General features: G+C 35.3%; 1 protein-coding gene across 37 annotated transcripts in view; it reads left to right on the top strand.

Moving 5' to 3' along the window:
• PTPRD (protein tyrosine phosphatase receptor type D) overlaps window positions 1-18,477 on the top strand; it is a 528,787-nt gene that overhangs the window by 310,176 nt on the left and 200,134 nt on the right. For 17 of the 37 annotated variants that reach the window (XM_032595579.1, XM_032595601.1, XM_032595598.1 and 14 more), the window contains exons 5-7: window positions 16,185-16,373; window positions 17,625-17,633; window positions 18,372-18,389. In XM_032595579.1, the coding sequence (XP_032451470.1) occupies window positions 16,185-16,373; window positions 17,625-17,633; window positions 18,372-18,389 (216 nt within the window). The remainder of the gene's footprint in view (window positions 1-16,184; window positions 16,374-17,624; window positions 17,634-18,371; window positions 18,390-18,477) is intronic. The other 20 variants (XM_032595610.1, XM_032595608.1, XM_032595594.1 and 17 more) reach the window with 3 other exon arrangements.

The following is an 18,477-nucleotide window of genomic DNA, read 5'->3' as shown; positions in this document are numbered from 1 at the left end:
CCCTCCCCTGCTTGTGCTCTGTCTTTCTCTCAAAAATAAACATTGGGTCACCTGGGTGGCTCAGTCGGTTGGGTGTCCAACTCTGGCTCAAGTCATGATCTCACAGTTCGTGTGTTCGAGCCCCACATCGGGCTCTGTGTTGATAGCTCACAGAGCCTGGATTCTGCTTCATGTTCTGTGTCTCCTTCTCTCTCTTTCCCTTCCCCGCTCACACCGTCTCTCTCTCAAAACTAAATAAACATTAAAAAATAAAAAATAAACAAAATAAACATTAAAGAAATAAAATTAAAGAAATAAAATTTTAAAAAAAGGAGCATAGATCTGTGTGCTTGGATAGAGCAGCACCCTCTGCATGGAGGAGGGCCAGGTGAGCATCCATAATTTCAGCTTGAGTTTGCATGAAATAGGTCAGATCTCCTCTCAAACAGGATTGTTAAGAAATTAAGGAACTACCAATGTATGCCATCAAGTATGAATATAATAATGAGAACCTGAAAAACTATTAAGAGGTTAAAAGTAAGAATCCATCTCATTCATTACATTTAAAACAAAAGGCTTCTGGAAAACACAGTGAGAACATTTAACTGTGATTGATCAGTTGTAATACATGAACTTTGGTAACAGAATGAGGTAACGTCTTTATAGATTCTGTCATTGAAAACAGTTAAACACTTCAGACCATCTACCAAAAAGCATGGCTTTGACTTTAGTTGATCTGCATAGCTATTTTCTGAAAATCAGTGATAAAATCTATTATAGTTGACTCTGTTCTAGGATCTAGTATTATATATTTTATCGGAGTGGCCTAGTTCCTCTCAGAATTATCTCATGTTCTATAATTTATAAATAATTTTAGTGAGACATTTTCTATTTAATACCTACCTTTTGATGAGTAACCCAAAAGGAAATAGTTCTTCTCATTACCGTAGTGGGGTCCTGGAGTAGCTGGTACCCCTGATGAAATCCACCGTGGGTTGAACAGAATAACTAAAAGTTAAATGATCAGAAATGTGTCACTGTGTGTCTGAACAAACAGTAGTCTCCTTGACATGGGGTGGAATATAAGTATTAAGATAAATATTGTCCTCCCTGCCAGGAAATGCATTCAAAATATGAAGAAAGAAATTATGTCTAGGAATGAAAGAGGAGAAAGGGTGAACCAATTTAGCCTTACACCTTCTACAACTTTTTTACTTACAGCTGAGGAGATAAGTATTTCAAAACTAATATATTATAGCTAGAATATTCCTAAATCTCTATATTATTATTATTATTATTATTATTATTATTAAAATCTCTATCATATTAAAACACACCAGGAAAACTGACATCCTAGGAAGGTTTTGTTTTATTTTGTTTTCCTAGAACCCTACTTGCCATGTTTTAGGAAAGTAGCTTAGGCTTTAGGAGGAGGACATATACCTAAGAGTCACTTGAAAATTACCAGGGAAGAAGGGAGGGAGGGAGGGGGGAAACGAGGGGGAGAATGGGGATGAGGCTGGAGAGATTGGCTTTATTGTGTGACTTAGCTGCATTAGCCAAGAAGCAGATCTGTCATGATTCAAACAACTGAATTCATATGATGTACCCAATAGCTTTTCAGTCAATGGAAGTCTATGGGCCTTCATATCCAGTTCATCAGCACTGGGGAGGAGAAGATGGTCATGGTGGTGGGGGGCTGGGGGTTGGGGGGATATGATAGCCATTAAAAAAAACTAAGTTGGAAGTGTCTTTTTCCCACTGGGTAAACATTCTTGATTATATTTTATGTTTTTCTGAGTTAATTCCTCAGAAACTATAGAATGTGCCCATTTGATTATAATTGGCCCATGAAACCTGTCATGTATATTTTACAAAGCTGTATGGCATATTATTTTATCTTTATAACAATAAACGCTTAAATAGCTTTAGTTATTTTAGGGATCAGTGACTGAAATACAAGTTCTTACTTCCTTTAGTGAATGCAGATTATTTACTCAGCAGTCTCATAGCCATCATCATTGAGCAATTGAAGCAGCATTAATCTTGCTGTAAACATAACAACCATCCACTTGTGCTGTGGGAAGAACAGAGGTATATGTGGGCTTTCTATGCCAGTGAATTCAAGGCTGAGATGACTTTTTCACTTGTCAAGTTGCTGTCACTTTGTTAAGAATTAGAGATTGTATGTTTTCTAAATTTGTAACAATATGTCACTCTATTGTAACTAAATGCAAATGAACAACTCTGGGTTGTTTTCAGGATGTTAAGGAAAAGGTTTATTGTATTGCTACTGAGTATCTTGTCATTGGAAACTTGTACCTATTTAATTGGCATGTAGCATATTAAAATGTAACAGCCATGACTTATCTTTAAGGAAATTCGAAATGGCTTGTCTTCATAGGAGTGTAACTCAGATTATTTTCTCTCTTATTCAGGAGGCCACTCACTGTGATACTTTGATATTTACTGAATTTCTTCTCTGGCTAGAGAGAAAATACCCTGACATACCCAGCTGTCTTCAGATTGAAGGAATTAGCTGTTGGTGGGGAGAATTGATGCAAATCCGTGGGTGTCTCCATACCATTCTAGACCGGTGCCCAGGAATTACCTGACACATCCGCAGTGAGAATACTGAGCTGGTTTGGTATAGGTAGAGCCAGTCTGTTCTGCCTTCACTCTGAGACAAAGCATAAAAGGAAGCAAAGGGTATATTTACCAGCCCCCTCTGCCAGTTCCTGAAAGTAAATATGGATCAGTATTCATTTGCAGATAATTTGTGCTTGGTGCTGTGCTCCATTCTGGGGCAGCTATGCTGGTGAGGAAAAGACAGACTCCAGCCTGCAGGGGTACACATCATCTATTACATAGGTGCCTCAGATAGGTGACTTTATTCCCTAACGGGAGGGCATCCTAGCAATATATTATTGAATCCATCACGTTTGTAGACAAGCATTCCTGATAATTCTCCCTGATTCCCCATCTTCAAAATACCACTGAGCCATGTAAAATTGACCTTCCAATTATTCTCAACTATCACAATATCTGCACATATCAAGTCACCACAATGTACACTTTAAATATCCTACAATTTTATTTGCCCATTACATGACAAATAAACGCATCAGTTAGGTATTGTCAATAAAGCTGAAAAAAAAAAATCTCAAATCTCTTCACTTCCCATCTCCCCCACCACTTACTTGGTATAAGTTTGCCCTTATCTCACCTAACTGGCCTTCCTACATACTTTCTTCTTTTTCCCTGTCCAGTGCATTTTTTACACTGTAGTTCAAAGGATATTTTTCATATGGAAATTGGATACGCAGCTTACCCTCCTAACACACAAGTACGTAGTCACTTAAGTGCCCACACACTTACCTCTATCACTAAAACTTTCCTTTACCTTCTATATGTTTTTAGAAAAAAGACCACAGTTCTTCATGTAATCCCCTCGAGGTTGCCTAAAACACTTTTTGTCATTTGCTGAGCTTAACCTAGTACTGAAGAAGAGCCTTTGAATTTTATATATGGAGGATTGGTACCTCTTCTGGAAGCAGAGGATATGGGTTTTATTCATCTAATTTTTGGTGACGATTTTGGTCATTGTTGGTAGTTTTTCTTCTATCTGTTATTTTCTAAATGTCTGACTTCCTGTTAAGTAGCACATTAATATTATTAATATATCAAAAGGTACTGAATAAATTTCTATCCTATGTTTACATTTAAATGTGGTATTGTTTTACTTAGTAAGTTTATGTAAAGAGGGAGGAATATTCAAAAATTTAAAAAAATTATACTTATAAATTGATTTGGGTAGTTTCTATACATCGGTAACTTGTGATTCCAAAGACTTAAGAAAAAGTCTCATAAACTGACAAATATAAACTAGTCCCATTTGGTAATTCTTTGGTGTTAAATTGAAGCTCACTTTTCGCATATAAACAGAAAATTATTTGCATATAGGGGAAATTATCCTCCATAGATATATAATACATTCTTAAAACATAGGTTACCTTTAAAGGTTTCTTTGTGTGGTCATGTAGTTTTCATTCTTTGCAGTGAAAGCTTTTATATATAATATTTGATTTAAGATTTGATCTTTTTATTTTCCAAGGTATTCCCTGAAGAAAACTGCCTTTACCAGTTTTCTCAATCTATCTTCTCCCTTCAAATAGAACAAATACCTTCCACAGTTTGCCTTTAAAACTATGAGCAATGCTACTGAGGAGTAAAATAGTGAAATGTTCTCTTCCAAAAAACTTAGACATATCTGAATCACTTTATTTCTGTGTTTGGTGCCATTGCCCACTTCTCTCAATGATTAAAGACCCCAGAATGGCAAGGTTTTTTTTGTTTTGTTTTTTTTGTTTTTTTTGTTGTTGTTGTTTGTTTTTTGTTTGTTTGTTTGTTTGTTTTTTTACTGTGTTGTAGATCGAGGGGAAGAACTGTGAAGAGCTGAGGGGAGGTAAATTTCTCTGAAAATATTTCAAAAGTCTGGCTTGAGAAACGACACTTGGAGTTCTGAGACACCGGGATGTTAAGTGGATGCTCTATTGGTTAGAAGGAAGCAGAGTTCACCTTCTATCTTAACCTTTCTCAGATGATTTCAGAGAAAATTAATAAAGGCCTATCCACTTCACATTTTTACTTCTGTAAAGAAAATCTGACAAATGTTTTACAGTATTGATATCTCTGCATTTTCTTGTCATGAACTTGCCTTGCTCTGGAATTATCACTCAAATTTGTTCACTGTTCAGCATTGATAATTGAATTTTGTAAGCCTTAATTTTATAGGAATTTATGTATTTCCAGTCCTAATGATTTTCTGGTATTATCATCATTGGTATAAAATTGGTAACAGCTGGAATGTCAGTTACCTAGTTTTCGTGTTCAAGAAGACCTCAAATGAATGTGTATTTAGGAAGATTCTTCAGAGTTGGGACAAAAGTGTTTGAGCACATGCAGCTATTCAGAAGCCCTGGGAGTAACTCTAGTACAACTGAGATGTTAATGAGATAATTTAAATATTTGTAATATTTCATTTATTTATGATAATATAATAATTTACTTTTATATAATTTTAGAATTTTGAAACAATCCCAGTCTTAGTAAAAAACAAAAACAAAAACAAAAACAACTGGATATTACAATACAAAGAGCTTTTCCTATATTTGAGATTAAATTAATGATAGCATCCTTATCACCCTCAAATATCTGTATGTCTCCAAACAAGGGCATTTTCCTACTTGACTACAATGCAACCATCAGAACCAGGAGGTAAATATTGATGCAGCATGCCCATGCAGCCTTCACATTACATTTTGGCAGTTCTCCCATCTGGGAGTTACCACGTGTCCTCTGCAAATTGCTCTGATTGTCGTCAAAGACTCCGGTTCAGAATTACACTTTGCCCTTAATCGTCAGTCTGAAAGAGTTACTCAAGTTTTCCTGTGACATTCCTGATCTTGATAGCTTTGAAGATAACAAATTTGTTATCTCATAAAATGTTCTCATTTGGGGTTTGCTGATGCTTGCTTTGATCATATTTAGATTATGAATCTTTGGCAATAATACTGTCTTACTCAGTTCAAGCTGCTATAACCAAATGCCATAAACTGGGTGGCATATAATCAGAAATTTATTTCTCATAGTTCTAGAGGCTGGGAAGTCCAAGATCAAGTTGCTGGAAGTTTGGTGTCTTGTTGGAGCCCACTTTCTGGTTCACAGAGGGCCATCTTTTGAATATGTGTCCTCAGGTGGAAGTGGCAAGGGCTCTCACTGGCATCTCTTTCACGAGGCCACTAATCCCATTCATAAGGGTTCCATCCTCATGAGCTAATCACTTCCCAAAAGTCACACCTGCAAATACCATCACATTGGGCGTTAGGATTAAAAATGAATTGGGGGGGGGGGGGCAGGGCAGGGGATACAAACATTTAATCTATAACAAATATCATGGAAGTGATATTATGTTTTTCTCAACACATGATTTTGATCTGTTTCATTATCTGTGTCAACTTCATTCTCTTAAGGTTGTTTTTGTGAGTCTTCTCAATTTTAAAGTTATTCTCCTTTCTATTCAATAAATGCCAGTGAGGGGTTACCTTGGGAGTATGCAAATATGTAATTCCTCCTGAAACTTTTCTATTTATTCATTTATATCAGTATGGACTCATGTCTTTTTATTTTATTCAATATATTATAATTTGTATATGTACTTTGATGTTCAAATTGTCCCACATTGGTCTAGTGAGAGCCCCATCAAGCTGGCATCTTTGCCCTTTCAACATGTCTTTGTCATTCTTCGAGCACTTGCATACATAACAGATATTTTAAGTATGGCTTGTACTTTTTTCTTCTCCCAGTACTGAATGTAATCAGTGATTTCTTCAAGGAGCTCTGCTTCCTTTTACTAGACAGTCATATTTAGAGAATCTGATGCAAACTCTAGATGCTATGTGTGGCCATTGCTATGAGGTATTGCTGCTTCTCGCCTCTCTGGACTCACACAGATAGGGAAGATGTGTTTAGTAAGTGTATATAAGGAGTGAATGTAGGTGTGCATGCACACTCATTTACAATTGTATTCATTTTTATATCGGTGTGTATGTTTTTAAAAACATGAGTTCACACCAATGCCTTCACTGCCAGTCCACACATAGCTTATTCTCGTTTTCCTTTTTATACAACAATTGATAGCTTAAAATTTTTATTTACAGTTACATTCACCACAGTACAGTGGAACAGCCAGGGTTAATCTTTTTTTGGGCATTGTTTGATTTGAGCTCATTAGAATTTTTGACTTTTACAAAGCTGGCAATTAATGGAGGCAGGAGCCAAACCCAGATCCCTTTCCATGTTTATTATTTCTGTCTTTGTGTCTCTCTTTCTAAAAACACAGTAATTAAAATATTATACTTCAGCTTCATTGTGCATTTTTGCCTTTCTTTTCTTAAAAAAACTGATATTATGACTTATATAGAAATTTATGTAAAAATGTTATTTATTTTATCATTCAAAGTATGGCAAAAACTTTTGATCATGACACCAGCTTATTATTAAAAATAATAGAAAGCAGTGAGATTTGTGAAAGTAGATGGGCATTAGATTTTGTTATTTTGATGAGACTTGCACTCCAGGGAAGGGAATAAAAGCATCATCCTGATTCCTAAATATTTGTTTAAACATCCAAGAATTAATAATGTTTTTAAGTAGGAGAGGATACTTCTATATCCCCATGAATGCCTCTAATTTTGGGTCACAAAAAGTGTGATCATTTGCTAAACCCAAACACAAATAACTAATAACTGACTTAAAGCCACGTGACATTGCAGCTACCACATTTATACAAATAATATAAACCAACTGGGTTTGTGTTCTGCTATGTAGACTATTGCTTTGTGATTTGTAGGATAATTGCATACACTACTTCTAAATAAGTTTGCTTTATCTCTGCCAAGAATGCCTTACAACATCCTCAACATGTGAAGAATATTTCAGAAAATGGAGCTTTGCTCTGAGATGCTGTGTGGGTAGTTGGTTAGTATGCTGAATATTTAGTAGCTGCTAATAAAGCTCCTGTCAGCTGATCAGTGTCCAATTTTCTATTCTTTCATGGCATCATTCTATGAGAAATCTTTGGAGATTCTAGTGCCCCGTAAGCGCCCTTAAGAGATACCTAAATCCACTCTGAAATAAAAGCTTCTCTGATTGATTTAATAGCTTTATTAAGACAAGCATACCATCTGTACATAATAACTCTCAGAGAGGATCTTGGACTAAATATTCATCATATCTTGTTCATAATTACTTTTGGAGGCCAGATCTTATATTTATTAAATATTCCATTTGGTTATCATTTATTAACTGGCAGTTTTGTCCTACTTTAGATAACTTCTTTCTTAGAGTAGCCTTTAACTTATAATTAGAAACTACTTTATTTATATAATTTTTTTCAATTTCATTCATATGAATATCATTTTGATAATGGCCCAGGAGTCCAACTTTGCTGGAAAACGTTGATTTAGCTTTTACTTCTTTTCTTTGGAGTTTTCTGTTTTCAGTCCCTTATTCAATACACTTGCAGGAAGATTGATTTTGAATAATACAGTCATGATGTCAAAACAGTACAAATTATACCCTGCTGCATCTGGAATGGTGAAAATAAAAGCTTTATTTACACTGTTTTCTTTAAGAAAAGAATAATAAATGTTTTTTCTCCGTTTTCAGGGACTGTATTCTGGAAAGAAATAGTTCTTGTTTGTAGCCTGATAGCATGGTTTATTCTGAAAGATAATGACTTGAAAACTCATTTGCTGTTCAACAAAGTAGCAAATACTCTAACCAGTAACCCTCCAGGTGCTAGCCAGAGACCCTGATCTGTCTCCTCTCCCAGACAAAGATATTTGGGGTGGTCATTATTGGCTCCCGTCTTACAGGGAGACCGGTGTGTGGCCTAAGGTCATAGAGTTGATATGTTGGGTCTACTGATGTCTAGTGTCCTGTCTTTTGGCATCTGCTCGGAACCAAAGTTCTAACATTTATAACCCTTCTTAGATAATTAAATAGAAATTACAGAAGGGTTAACGACATGGGCACAGTGCTGAATTTGAGCTCTCTAGAGAAAATTATTTGATATTTATCATCCTTTTCACACTCTTCCATTTCTCCTGCACATTTGATTGGCTAGCATACATGGCAAATATTTGACTCTATCTGGAAGCAATGCTAAACCAATTAGAAGCCAATTAATATATATCAAAAGATTTTTTAAATGTAGAACTGTTTTTAAAATTATCATTACATTCCATGGAACTTTAGTCCTTTCTGCTTGAAAAAAAAATAAAAATAAGCAACTATTCAAATCATTTTTGTTGTGCCTTCCATTATAGGTTGACTTTGATAAAGAGTTCTATCACTGTTTTTTTTTTTTAATTTTTTTTTTCAACGTTTATTTATTTTTTGGGACAGAGAGAGACAGAGCATGAACGGGGGAGGGGCAGAGAGAGAGGGAGACACAGAATCGGAAACAGGCTCCAGGCTCTGAGCAGTCAGCACAGAGCCCGACGCGGGGCTCGAACTCACGGACCGCGAGATCGTGACCTGGCTGAAGTCGGACGCTTAACCGACTGCGCCACCCAGGCGCCCCTCTATCACTGTTTTTGATGAATATTCAATGAACACCTATTGGCATAGAGGAAGCATGCTGAAGTACAAATATGCCAAATCTAGAGTTAAAAGCTTTTCTTTTATTTTTGCTCTATGTGTGATCTGGAACAAGTAATTTTGCTGAGTCTTTGTTTTGTGTCTACAGAAGATTGTAATTATGATACCACCTTTGCCTATCTCAGGGAACCTTAATAAGGCTCGGATGGTTTCAGTGTTTTCTGTCATTCACAGCAAAGCTTTTCTGTCTCAAATATTTAGAGCTATTGTTTTAGTTCATTTTTGGGAACATCATATGACAATATAGATTTGTTTTATTTCTGCTGTTGATTAATCAAAGAACGTAAAGCCTTGTTCAAAGGGAGAAATGAGGGCTTTTATGAGCTTTGAAAAAGTTACTTGATTGCAGATATTGCTTTCTAAATTCACCTGCATGTCAGGGTGCCTCTGTGGCTCAGTCGGTTAAGCCTCTGCCTTGGGTGCAGGTCATGATCTTGTGGTTTGTGGGTTTGAGCCCTGTGTTGGGGTCAGTGCTGACAACTCAGAGCCTGGAGTCTGTGTCTTCCTCTCTCTCTGCCCCTGCCCCGCTCTCACTCTGTCTCTCTCTCTCAAAAATAAAATAAACATAAAAAATAAATAAAGTCACTTGCATGTTTAGATAATCCTTGTGGGTTTTTTTGTTATGATTTGCATAGAATATTCCCCATTTATAATTTATTGCTTCAGCTTTTGTTATATCAAGACTTGGAGTCACATGCCTCTGTTCTGTAAATCTATCATAGGATCTTGGGATTGAGTAAGTGTAGATATGCTAATATTTTACAAAATGCCAGACACCAGTGCCAGGCAGTGCTAGCCACATTTATTGCATTATCTCATTCAGTCCTCCCATCTGTGAGCTGGGTACTATTCTCACTCCCAAAAAACCTAATTATTCCACAGATTTAATTAAATCACAACAATATAAAGGTTCTCTAGATTACTTCATACCCAGTGCCTGGCCCACAATTGGCACAACAGAGGCATTTAATAAATATCTATAGAATGAATTATACCATCTATTGCCTGCTCAGTAGATTCTTCAAACTGATAGTTCAAAAGCTCTTTTTTCTTTTAATTTAATGCAGTTTTCATAAATAGGAAAATATTTTGTTATGTGACCACGGGACCACCACCATATTTCAACTTTTCAAGAGAATTTTCACGTTTTCTTAAGTATAAAAACATAATTTGTGTGGCACAGATTAGTACTGTTTCTTTAACAGGTGGAGATGCCTTGCAATATATTTAAAGGGTCTACCACTAAGAAAATATTCCAAATATGATCCATCTAACATTTGGCCTTTCTTTTGTTAATGAAATCTTTCCTTAATCCCTTCATACTTCAAAACAAAAACAAAACTTTAGAGCTTGTAGAAGATTACACTGTGAGCACACTTAAAATTTAAGATACATAGCCATTGAGAAATCTTTGCTCTTGTGAGTGAACCATGACCTGAGTGATTGCCCCAACATACAACTGAGTGATTCACTTGGGTTTTACCATTTGCTTGAACATCAATAATTTCATTTTTCTAAAGATGACATAACAGAGTTTTGGTACCATATTCTGTGGGTTCTTTTGAGTTTCATTGTGTTTACATGTATTTTTTTTTTGTTATGTGATTGGTATTTTGACTTGTAGGAACTTACAAGTAGTGTATGAAGAGAGCCTTTCTATAGAATTAGATAGCAGGAACTGAAATGTGTGTTCCCAGTGCAGTAACTGCACCAAATTATAAAAGGAACCAAGCATGACTTGTGCATCTTAACCAACGAAGATTGTTTGCTAATGAAATAAAATTTATGACTATAAAAATAGCCCTTAAAGACTATTTTTGTGAGTCTGGAAGCCTCATACTACTTAAGACACCGTAAAAAATAGAAGTTTTAAGAAAGTTGTATGTCTCTTAGATGTAGAACCAAATTGCAGAGGCCAAGCATATAGCCACAAAACAAAGAATGATTTACTGTTTAAATGAATGATATGAAATAAACCCGATAGGAATTCAGAGATGCCACATGAGTGAGTGCTGAGATGTTTGTTGAGATTCCCTAAACGTATGTACTTGCAAATATTTCTTGTACACTGTCTTGGTTACAAAGGAAATATCACAAAGCCCTGCCCTCCATGAGCTTATGAGTTCAAGCTTACTCATTGACTTATTAAGTGATTGATTGATAACACCAGTTGAGAGATTTTTTAAAAGGAGCCACTACGAATTGTTTGGTACTCAGAAAACTGATTCAGGAGGTTGAGTTCTCTAAGAAAAAAAATAATAATAATCTACTTATCTCTTACCAAAGTTTCTGATTTTGCTTTATTACACTACCTTTCTCATCAAAACCTCTACATCATCCATAATATTTAAATGATTGAGTATACTTGCCAAATCTCTTAATACTGCTTTTGTAAAGGCATATTGTTGATGTAATTGATGTGATAAATTGGAAATGTAGCACCGCGGCAAATAGTCTTTCACTGAAAACTTCTTTAATCAATTGGGACCAGAGTCAGAACACCTGTATGTTTGCATTCATTCATGTCCCAGCAAGAATAGGCAAGAAGAACTGCTTTGGCCACCTTGGATGGAGGCTATGGCTTTAGCAGGCAATTTAATTGTGTGGTTTCCTAACAAATACAAGAGGTTCAGTGTTTGTGGAATTAGAGCACAACTAAAAAAATCATTAAAATTATTTATGGATGAACAATGAAAGTAGTTTAACTGAGCAAATTATGCAAAAGCTTGTATCTGATCGTTCACAGATACCTAAAGCATGACTCCTTACAAAACCATGTCAGACTATTTCCCTACACATTCCTTTCAAGTCCTGGGTATGTCAGGGGTTATTAACACAAGTTCTGGAGAAATGGGAAGTTAACTCTAAACAGCGCAGATGTTCATGTTTCCCTTTCCTTAATGGAACTGTAAGTTTCATATCCGCATATTTCATTATGATACCAAACGGATTCAACGAATATGCTATATTTCCAGGTCTATTATAGCTGCCATTCCAAACAAAATATGTCTAACTTCTATGATTCACTAAGCACAAGTATGTAGTAATCTGCCCTTTAATGGCCTCTCAAAATGACAGACCAAATGGCTTTGTGAAGGTCAAGTCTGATTTAAATTGTTGATGAATTAGTAGCTAATTCTGCATGATTGAATATTAATATGGAACAGTGATAAGTAAGGCACTTTAAAGCTTAATGAACACATTAATGAATAGGACAAAATGTTTTTCTTTTCACCTCATGTAAAAGTTTAAAGCTGCTAACATATTGACGATTTGTTAATTTTTGATAGCTGCTTTTTTTTTCTGTAAAAGTTTATGTGGTTAAGATATAAAAGATATTGATTTTCCCCCAAGTTCCTGGTACTACACATTTGATGAGCTGTCAAAGTTGATGTTATCAAATGGCCAAAGCAATTTTATATAAATCACTAATAAATGTAGAAGGTAAAAAGAAAGCAATTAACATCTTCTAAACTACACCCACTGAGATAAGCATTCCAATTAGAAATTTCATTATTTCTACAGTTCGTTTTATGTTGAATACTGAGTTTTATTGCCAAATACCTGACAGTCAAATTGGAAACAAGCCACAACTGTCAACATATAAGAGCTCTGGCTATTTGAATCTGTTACATTGTGATGTTTCTCATGAAAAATTAATGAAGAAAGTACATTCAAAAGAGATTCTGTGCAAAGGTGGGGGATGGATAGAATTTAATTACCCTTATTAAAAATAGGAAAGGAACACTTTACATCCTCTGTCCGATTAGTATGCAAGAAAGATTATCTTTGTTGTGCACTTGTGTATATGAAAAGGAGGCTCTGGAGTGTTCTTTATGAGCCAAGAAGGAAAAGAAAGGTCATGCAAATGTATTAGACTGCTTTTGATAGGGCACAAGTCAATTTTGTCAGCTCTCCCTAAGGTGAGGATTTCATTTCTTATAAATGGTTATTAATTCTAGATTTCTTTAGTAAGAGCCTTCAGTAAGTGGCTCAACAATCTTAAGTCTTTGACACTTGCCACTTGATACTGAATAGTGGTGTGGTTCTTCAGAGATGAACGTCTAGAAGAAAAGTAATGGCTAGTGGGTCAATGTTAATGCATGCTAATGTAACTAGTATTTAAATGCCTGGGGGTAGATACAATGCCCTGAGAAATAGAGAAACAGCTCAGGAATCTCAAGGTGAGTTTTTATGAACCTAAATTCGTAGTGTTAAATATGGAAAAGATAACAAAATCTAAGAGCTTTTTAAGAAACTCATTTCTAGGTAACTAAGCCAGTGTAGTTGACTTTGGAGCACTCCAGGTAAAATGCTTTGAAGCATTTTGGGTCACTAGACACCAAGCGAGATGTTTAATATGATGTGTGTAATACAATGGCTATTGATCTATCTGCTTTTTTTTCAAGTAATATTAGAACAATGCTATAGGTAGAAATATATCATATTGACAAACTTAAAGTCACAAAGAACAGACTGATGAAATTCATTTGGAGTACATTATCAAAATTAGCCTAATTTGCAAAATGCTCTATTCCATTTGTAATTTTTAACTTTTCCTTGGAGCTCTGAAAAACCATCTTGAAATTTCATCCTTAACTATTGTTTCTGACTTTTGTCCTCTAAAGGCCTTCTGCTTGGCTGATGATGTGTGAGCATTCACATAAACAGGATGTATTCCTGCTTCCTCGAAAGAATCTTTCAACCTAAGTAAAATGTAACTCATGGTAGTGAATTGTTTTTATAACTTTTTTTGTCTCCAGCTGTAACTAGCTGGTGGGACAGGTAAATATTCTCTAGTGAATTTAGATGTCAAGCCCAACTTGCCTTAGCAACGTCTATTGGTCTTTCATAATCTTCCTGCAGAAGAGCTAGGGTCCATACCTGCCTGTTCTGTTTGCCTCCCCAGTTTCTCTTATAACAATCTGGACTTGTTGAGAGAAACCTTCCCCTTATTGGGTGCTTTATTCTTTGATAATAGTTTGACATTTGTTCACTAATCTCATTCAAAATCTCTCTCTGTAGTCCTGAACTATTTCTCTGATCAAGTCTCTACCAGAAGTAGTTTCCTACTATATATAGTAGAAAAACATATTTCTTTCTTTTCTTTTCTTTTCTTTTCTTTTCTTTTTTCTTTTCTTTTCTTTAACCTTTCCTTTTCTTTTCTTTTTTTAACCATTAGGTTATATTCTTATTTAGGCTTGGGAATCATTGGAGGTTCTCTGAAAAGTCTGATAATACAGACTAGTTTGATGACAAAGGATTTGGATATAAATGAGATCTGGAGGAACTCACAGTGTAGGGAGATAAACTCATAATAATAAATACAAGAAAATGGATTTTAGTTATTCACTGCTACAATAGCTCTGAGGAGGAAAATATTATATATATATATTTGAGAGGGTTTTTATTATAAAGAAGGTGATTTTGGCTGCATGGCTTTCCAGAGACCCAGAGTACTTACTGTACATGATTTGTCTAGAAAATGGTAAGAGTTACAGTGTGAACAGAAGAAACTTTGCTATGGGGGATATCATCCATGAGAGACTGAGAAAAATGGGGCCTGATTTAAAAGGATTTTGCTAGCTAAATTTAGGAGACTGAATTTATCATGTAATGATAGAGGGGAGGCAGTAGAAGACACATATATTTGACTGACAACACAGCAGAAGCATCAAAATAGAGCCTTTTTCCTAGAAATTATAATGCAGACTTCAGCAATACTCATAGGATCATACCATAAATTGCAGGTGACATCCTAGGAGAAGTGAGATGCCCTATTTGATGATTTCTAACTTTTTTTTCTCACTGGTGTTTGTGCTTTTGAGTAATTTTGGAATTGATGGCTCATGAAAATTAATCAAAGATCATGAGGGACAGTTGATTAAATTAATCCCAGACCCAGTGAGAACTCAAACTATTTTATAGTGGTTTTCAAACAAACTGCTAAGTTCTAATTTGGATAATAATCACATATATAACTAAAATTCCTTCAAATTAAAAATTTCTTCAAGATAGAATATACCTTTCTAATGCTGGCTGGAAGAACTGGTAATGTAAGTTATTAATGTGGATCATCATGCTTGGGGGATTTAAGAGGAATTTAACTTCTCAAGATCCAATATCTGGGACAATTTTGATATAGGATAGGGAGAAGTGATGAGTTGAGGATTCAAAATTTAGGAATTTGAACTCTTAATGACTGAAAATGGTATAGGCCTTTGGAATGGAGGAAAATATTTTCTTACTCTGAGGAATATACACTTCTGTGTTGCTTTTTCTGAGTTTCTTTTCTTCTTTTGTAAGGGAGTCTTTTTCAGACAATTTTCAGATTAATGGAAACTCCCTACAAAGAAATTCATTCAAAAAAAAAAAGAGAGAGAGAAAGAAAAAGAAATTCATTCAGGTTGAAGTTGACCCTTATGAAAAAATACAGAGTTTTACTTAAAAATCACAAGAAAAACAGCAGATTAGAAATGAGGTAACTTAATCCAGCTAATCTGCTTATTCCCCAGATGCTCTCCAAAAGAGCTCTACTGGACCCCATCATTTTCCCTCAACAGAAAGTTCCCTAAGTGCTTAATACTTGTGATGTTCCCATCTTTCTGGCCAATTCCACTTGTTCTTAATGCCCATTTCAGAGTCTCATTTGAAGCTGACCTCACTGACCTCCTCCAGCACACATTCTATAATTTCTTCTTCCCCCACAATCCTAGAACTAGATGTGGTTTTTCATCATGTTCTTTATCACATGTATCTGAGCTCTTTGTTAGAGTATTGGTCTCTTACATAGACTGTGCATTCTCCTGGCCAGGAACAACATTGTGACTGTATCCTAATCTAATAATGCAATGCTGCCTGGTTTGTGTTAGCTTCTCAACAAATGCCAAATAAGGCAAGGGAAAAGATTAATGGACAATAGCTCTTGAATTTTGGGCATCTGACTTATTGACATGTTTGTATCACCTTTTGTCTTGCAGAGGATCAAATTCCCAGGGGCTTCCCTACCATTGACATGGGCCCACAGTTGAAGGTGGTTGAGCGTACACGCACTGCCACCATGCTTTGTGCAGCCAGTGGGAATCCGGATCCAGAAATAACTTGGTTTAAAGATTTCCTGCCCGTCGACACAAGCAACAACAATGGCCGTATTAAGCAATTACGATCAGGTAGGGTCTTGTTACTGTTTCCACTAACTCTTAGAGAATTTTTTTTTTAGCTTTCTCTCTCTTTATTTTGATTTTAATTTGATTTGATTTAATTTTAATTTTTAGGTATTGATTTTTCTCCCTCTTCTCTTTCTCTTTTATTTAATGTGTTGTCCATGTTTGTGATGTCATAGCCTGTTTCAGAGTCTGTCTTTCTCTCTGTGTGTTTTGCAGCTTCTGTTTAATCCACATTGCTCACTGCTGTGACTGTATTTTTGATGATTTTTTTTTAATTTACTGCTTTTCTGCAGTATTTGATGGATCCATTTTCTCCTCTTTCTTTCTTCTCTCTCTGTTTTCTTTTGAAACAAATTTATTTCAACATTGGACTTCATTCAGAACTTGCAAGGAGCTCCAATGGTTGTATCCATTAAAAACCAAAATATTCATATTAAACACCAAAATGATTCAATTTTATTAAAGTGTGTTTTCTCTGTCTCTTATGCATTTGAACTCATCAAAGTACCAAAGTTTAGTTAAGTTTGGTCACATCTGCTTTCTTTTCACTAATACATAAATGACAGAAATGTTATCTCATGAGTAACCAGATGTATTTTTTCGAAAGTCCTTTACCAAATACCAATGCAAGGAGGGGATTTTTATTAATATTATTATTATATTCTTGTGAGTGAGCATTTTCTACACATAAGCCACAGTAGTGTGCGCCCACACTAAAGAGTTTTGAACCCTCCAGTGACTGGATCTACAGAAGTCTGCTTTTGGTGTAGACTCCAGCTTTTGCTGCTTCCTCCTCTTTCCCCTGGCTGCCCTTTTCTCCCTCTCCCACCCCCATCCCAAGTTCATCCCTTTGCTCTCTTTAGATTAAAGATAGAGATAATTCTAAATTTCTTAAGTTTTAGAGCCTGTCCCTAGGCAATTTCACCGGGACATGTAGTAATAAACTGTTTACTTTGACGTTGGGAGTTATATTGATATAGAATTCTAAGTTGTTTAACTGCCTGTCTTCCCAGAATTCTCAGCTTTTGACCTGTCCTGTGATGTTAAAGCGTCTTGTTAACTGCCTTTTTTGCTTGTTGTCAGCAGAATTGTGTAGATTAGCATTCTGTTATTGTAAATAAAGAATTAATTATTCACATGTAACATAGATGATTTAGTATATAAAGCTTTAACTCTGAAAAATTTGTACCAAATTATAAGGAATATAATAATATTTTTATGCTGTCTTTCTTCTCTCCGTATTTAAATCTCCAGAATCTATTGGTAAGTGCTTAGTTCTGAAGCGCACTTCACCCTCACTAATTTCCATATCCAGAATATTATTATTATTATTATTATTATTATTATTATTTTATTATTAATAAAATGCATGGCATGCATTTTACTAACTGTCAGTGTAGACACCAGATCTCGGTAGTGGCGCGCACACGCACACATCCACAAATCCGTTATTGTAAGAACACTGTGTACAAAAATAAAATAATACACAAGTTATATCACACAAATGTAGCATAGTGAGTAGCATAAGATATTCAATCAACAGTGTTTGTTTCCAGTTAGTCATTAGTATTTCCTATAACAGTATATATATATGCGTACCTATATATATACTTAAACAGATTAGCCAGGATTTTTCCTAAACTATGTCTTTAAAAAGTATCGTTTAGTTTTTTGGTTTTTTTTTTTTTAAGAATATGAGGCATATAAGATATAATTCTAATCCTATATGACCCCAGACCTATGAACTCAGTTGTTTCTCTGAGAAAAGCAATGCTGCCTATTGTGGTCTTTGCCCTCTGTGGTATAATGCAACTTGCTTTTATAATCTAATAATACTATCTAATATATTCCTGTTTTACCAGTATAGTAATTCAAGTTTCTTTTAAGACCTTATTTAATTCTGTAAATCTAATTTAATTCTTCTCCCCAGCCCTAGCCTCCTCCTTCTCGTACTAATGCTTCTTCTTTCTAATCTTATTTGCATTCATATTATCCACCCAGGTGGTACACCAATAAGAGGTAAGAGTGCTGAACTAACGTTCACAGAATGATCTTGCTCATTCTTTCTGTCCTGTCATCACTCCCATCTTTGTCTTGTTTTCAAACT

Source organism: Lynx canadensis, chromosome D4, assembly GCF_007474595.2.
Source record: "Lynx canadensis isolate LIC74 chromosome D4, mLynCan4.pri.v2, whole genome shotgun sequence".
NCBI classification, from domain to species: Eukaryota; Metazoa; Chordata; class Mammalia; order Carnivora; family Felidae; genus Lynx; species Lynx canadensis.
This window is presented reverse-complemented; position numbering and strand designations above follow the sequence as displayed.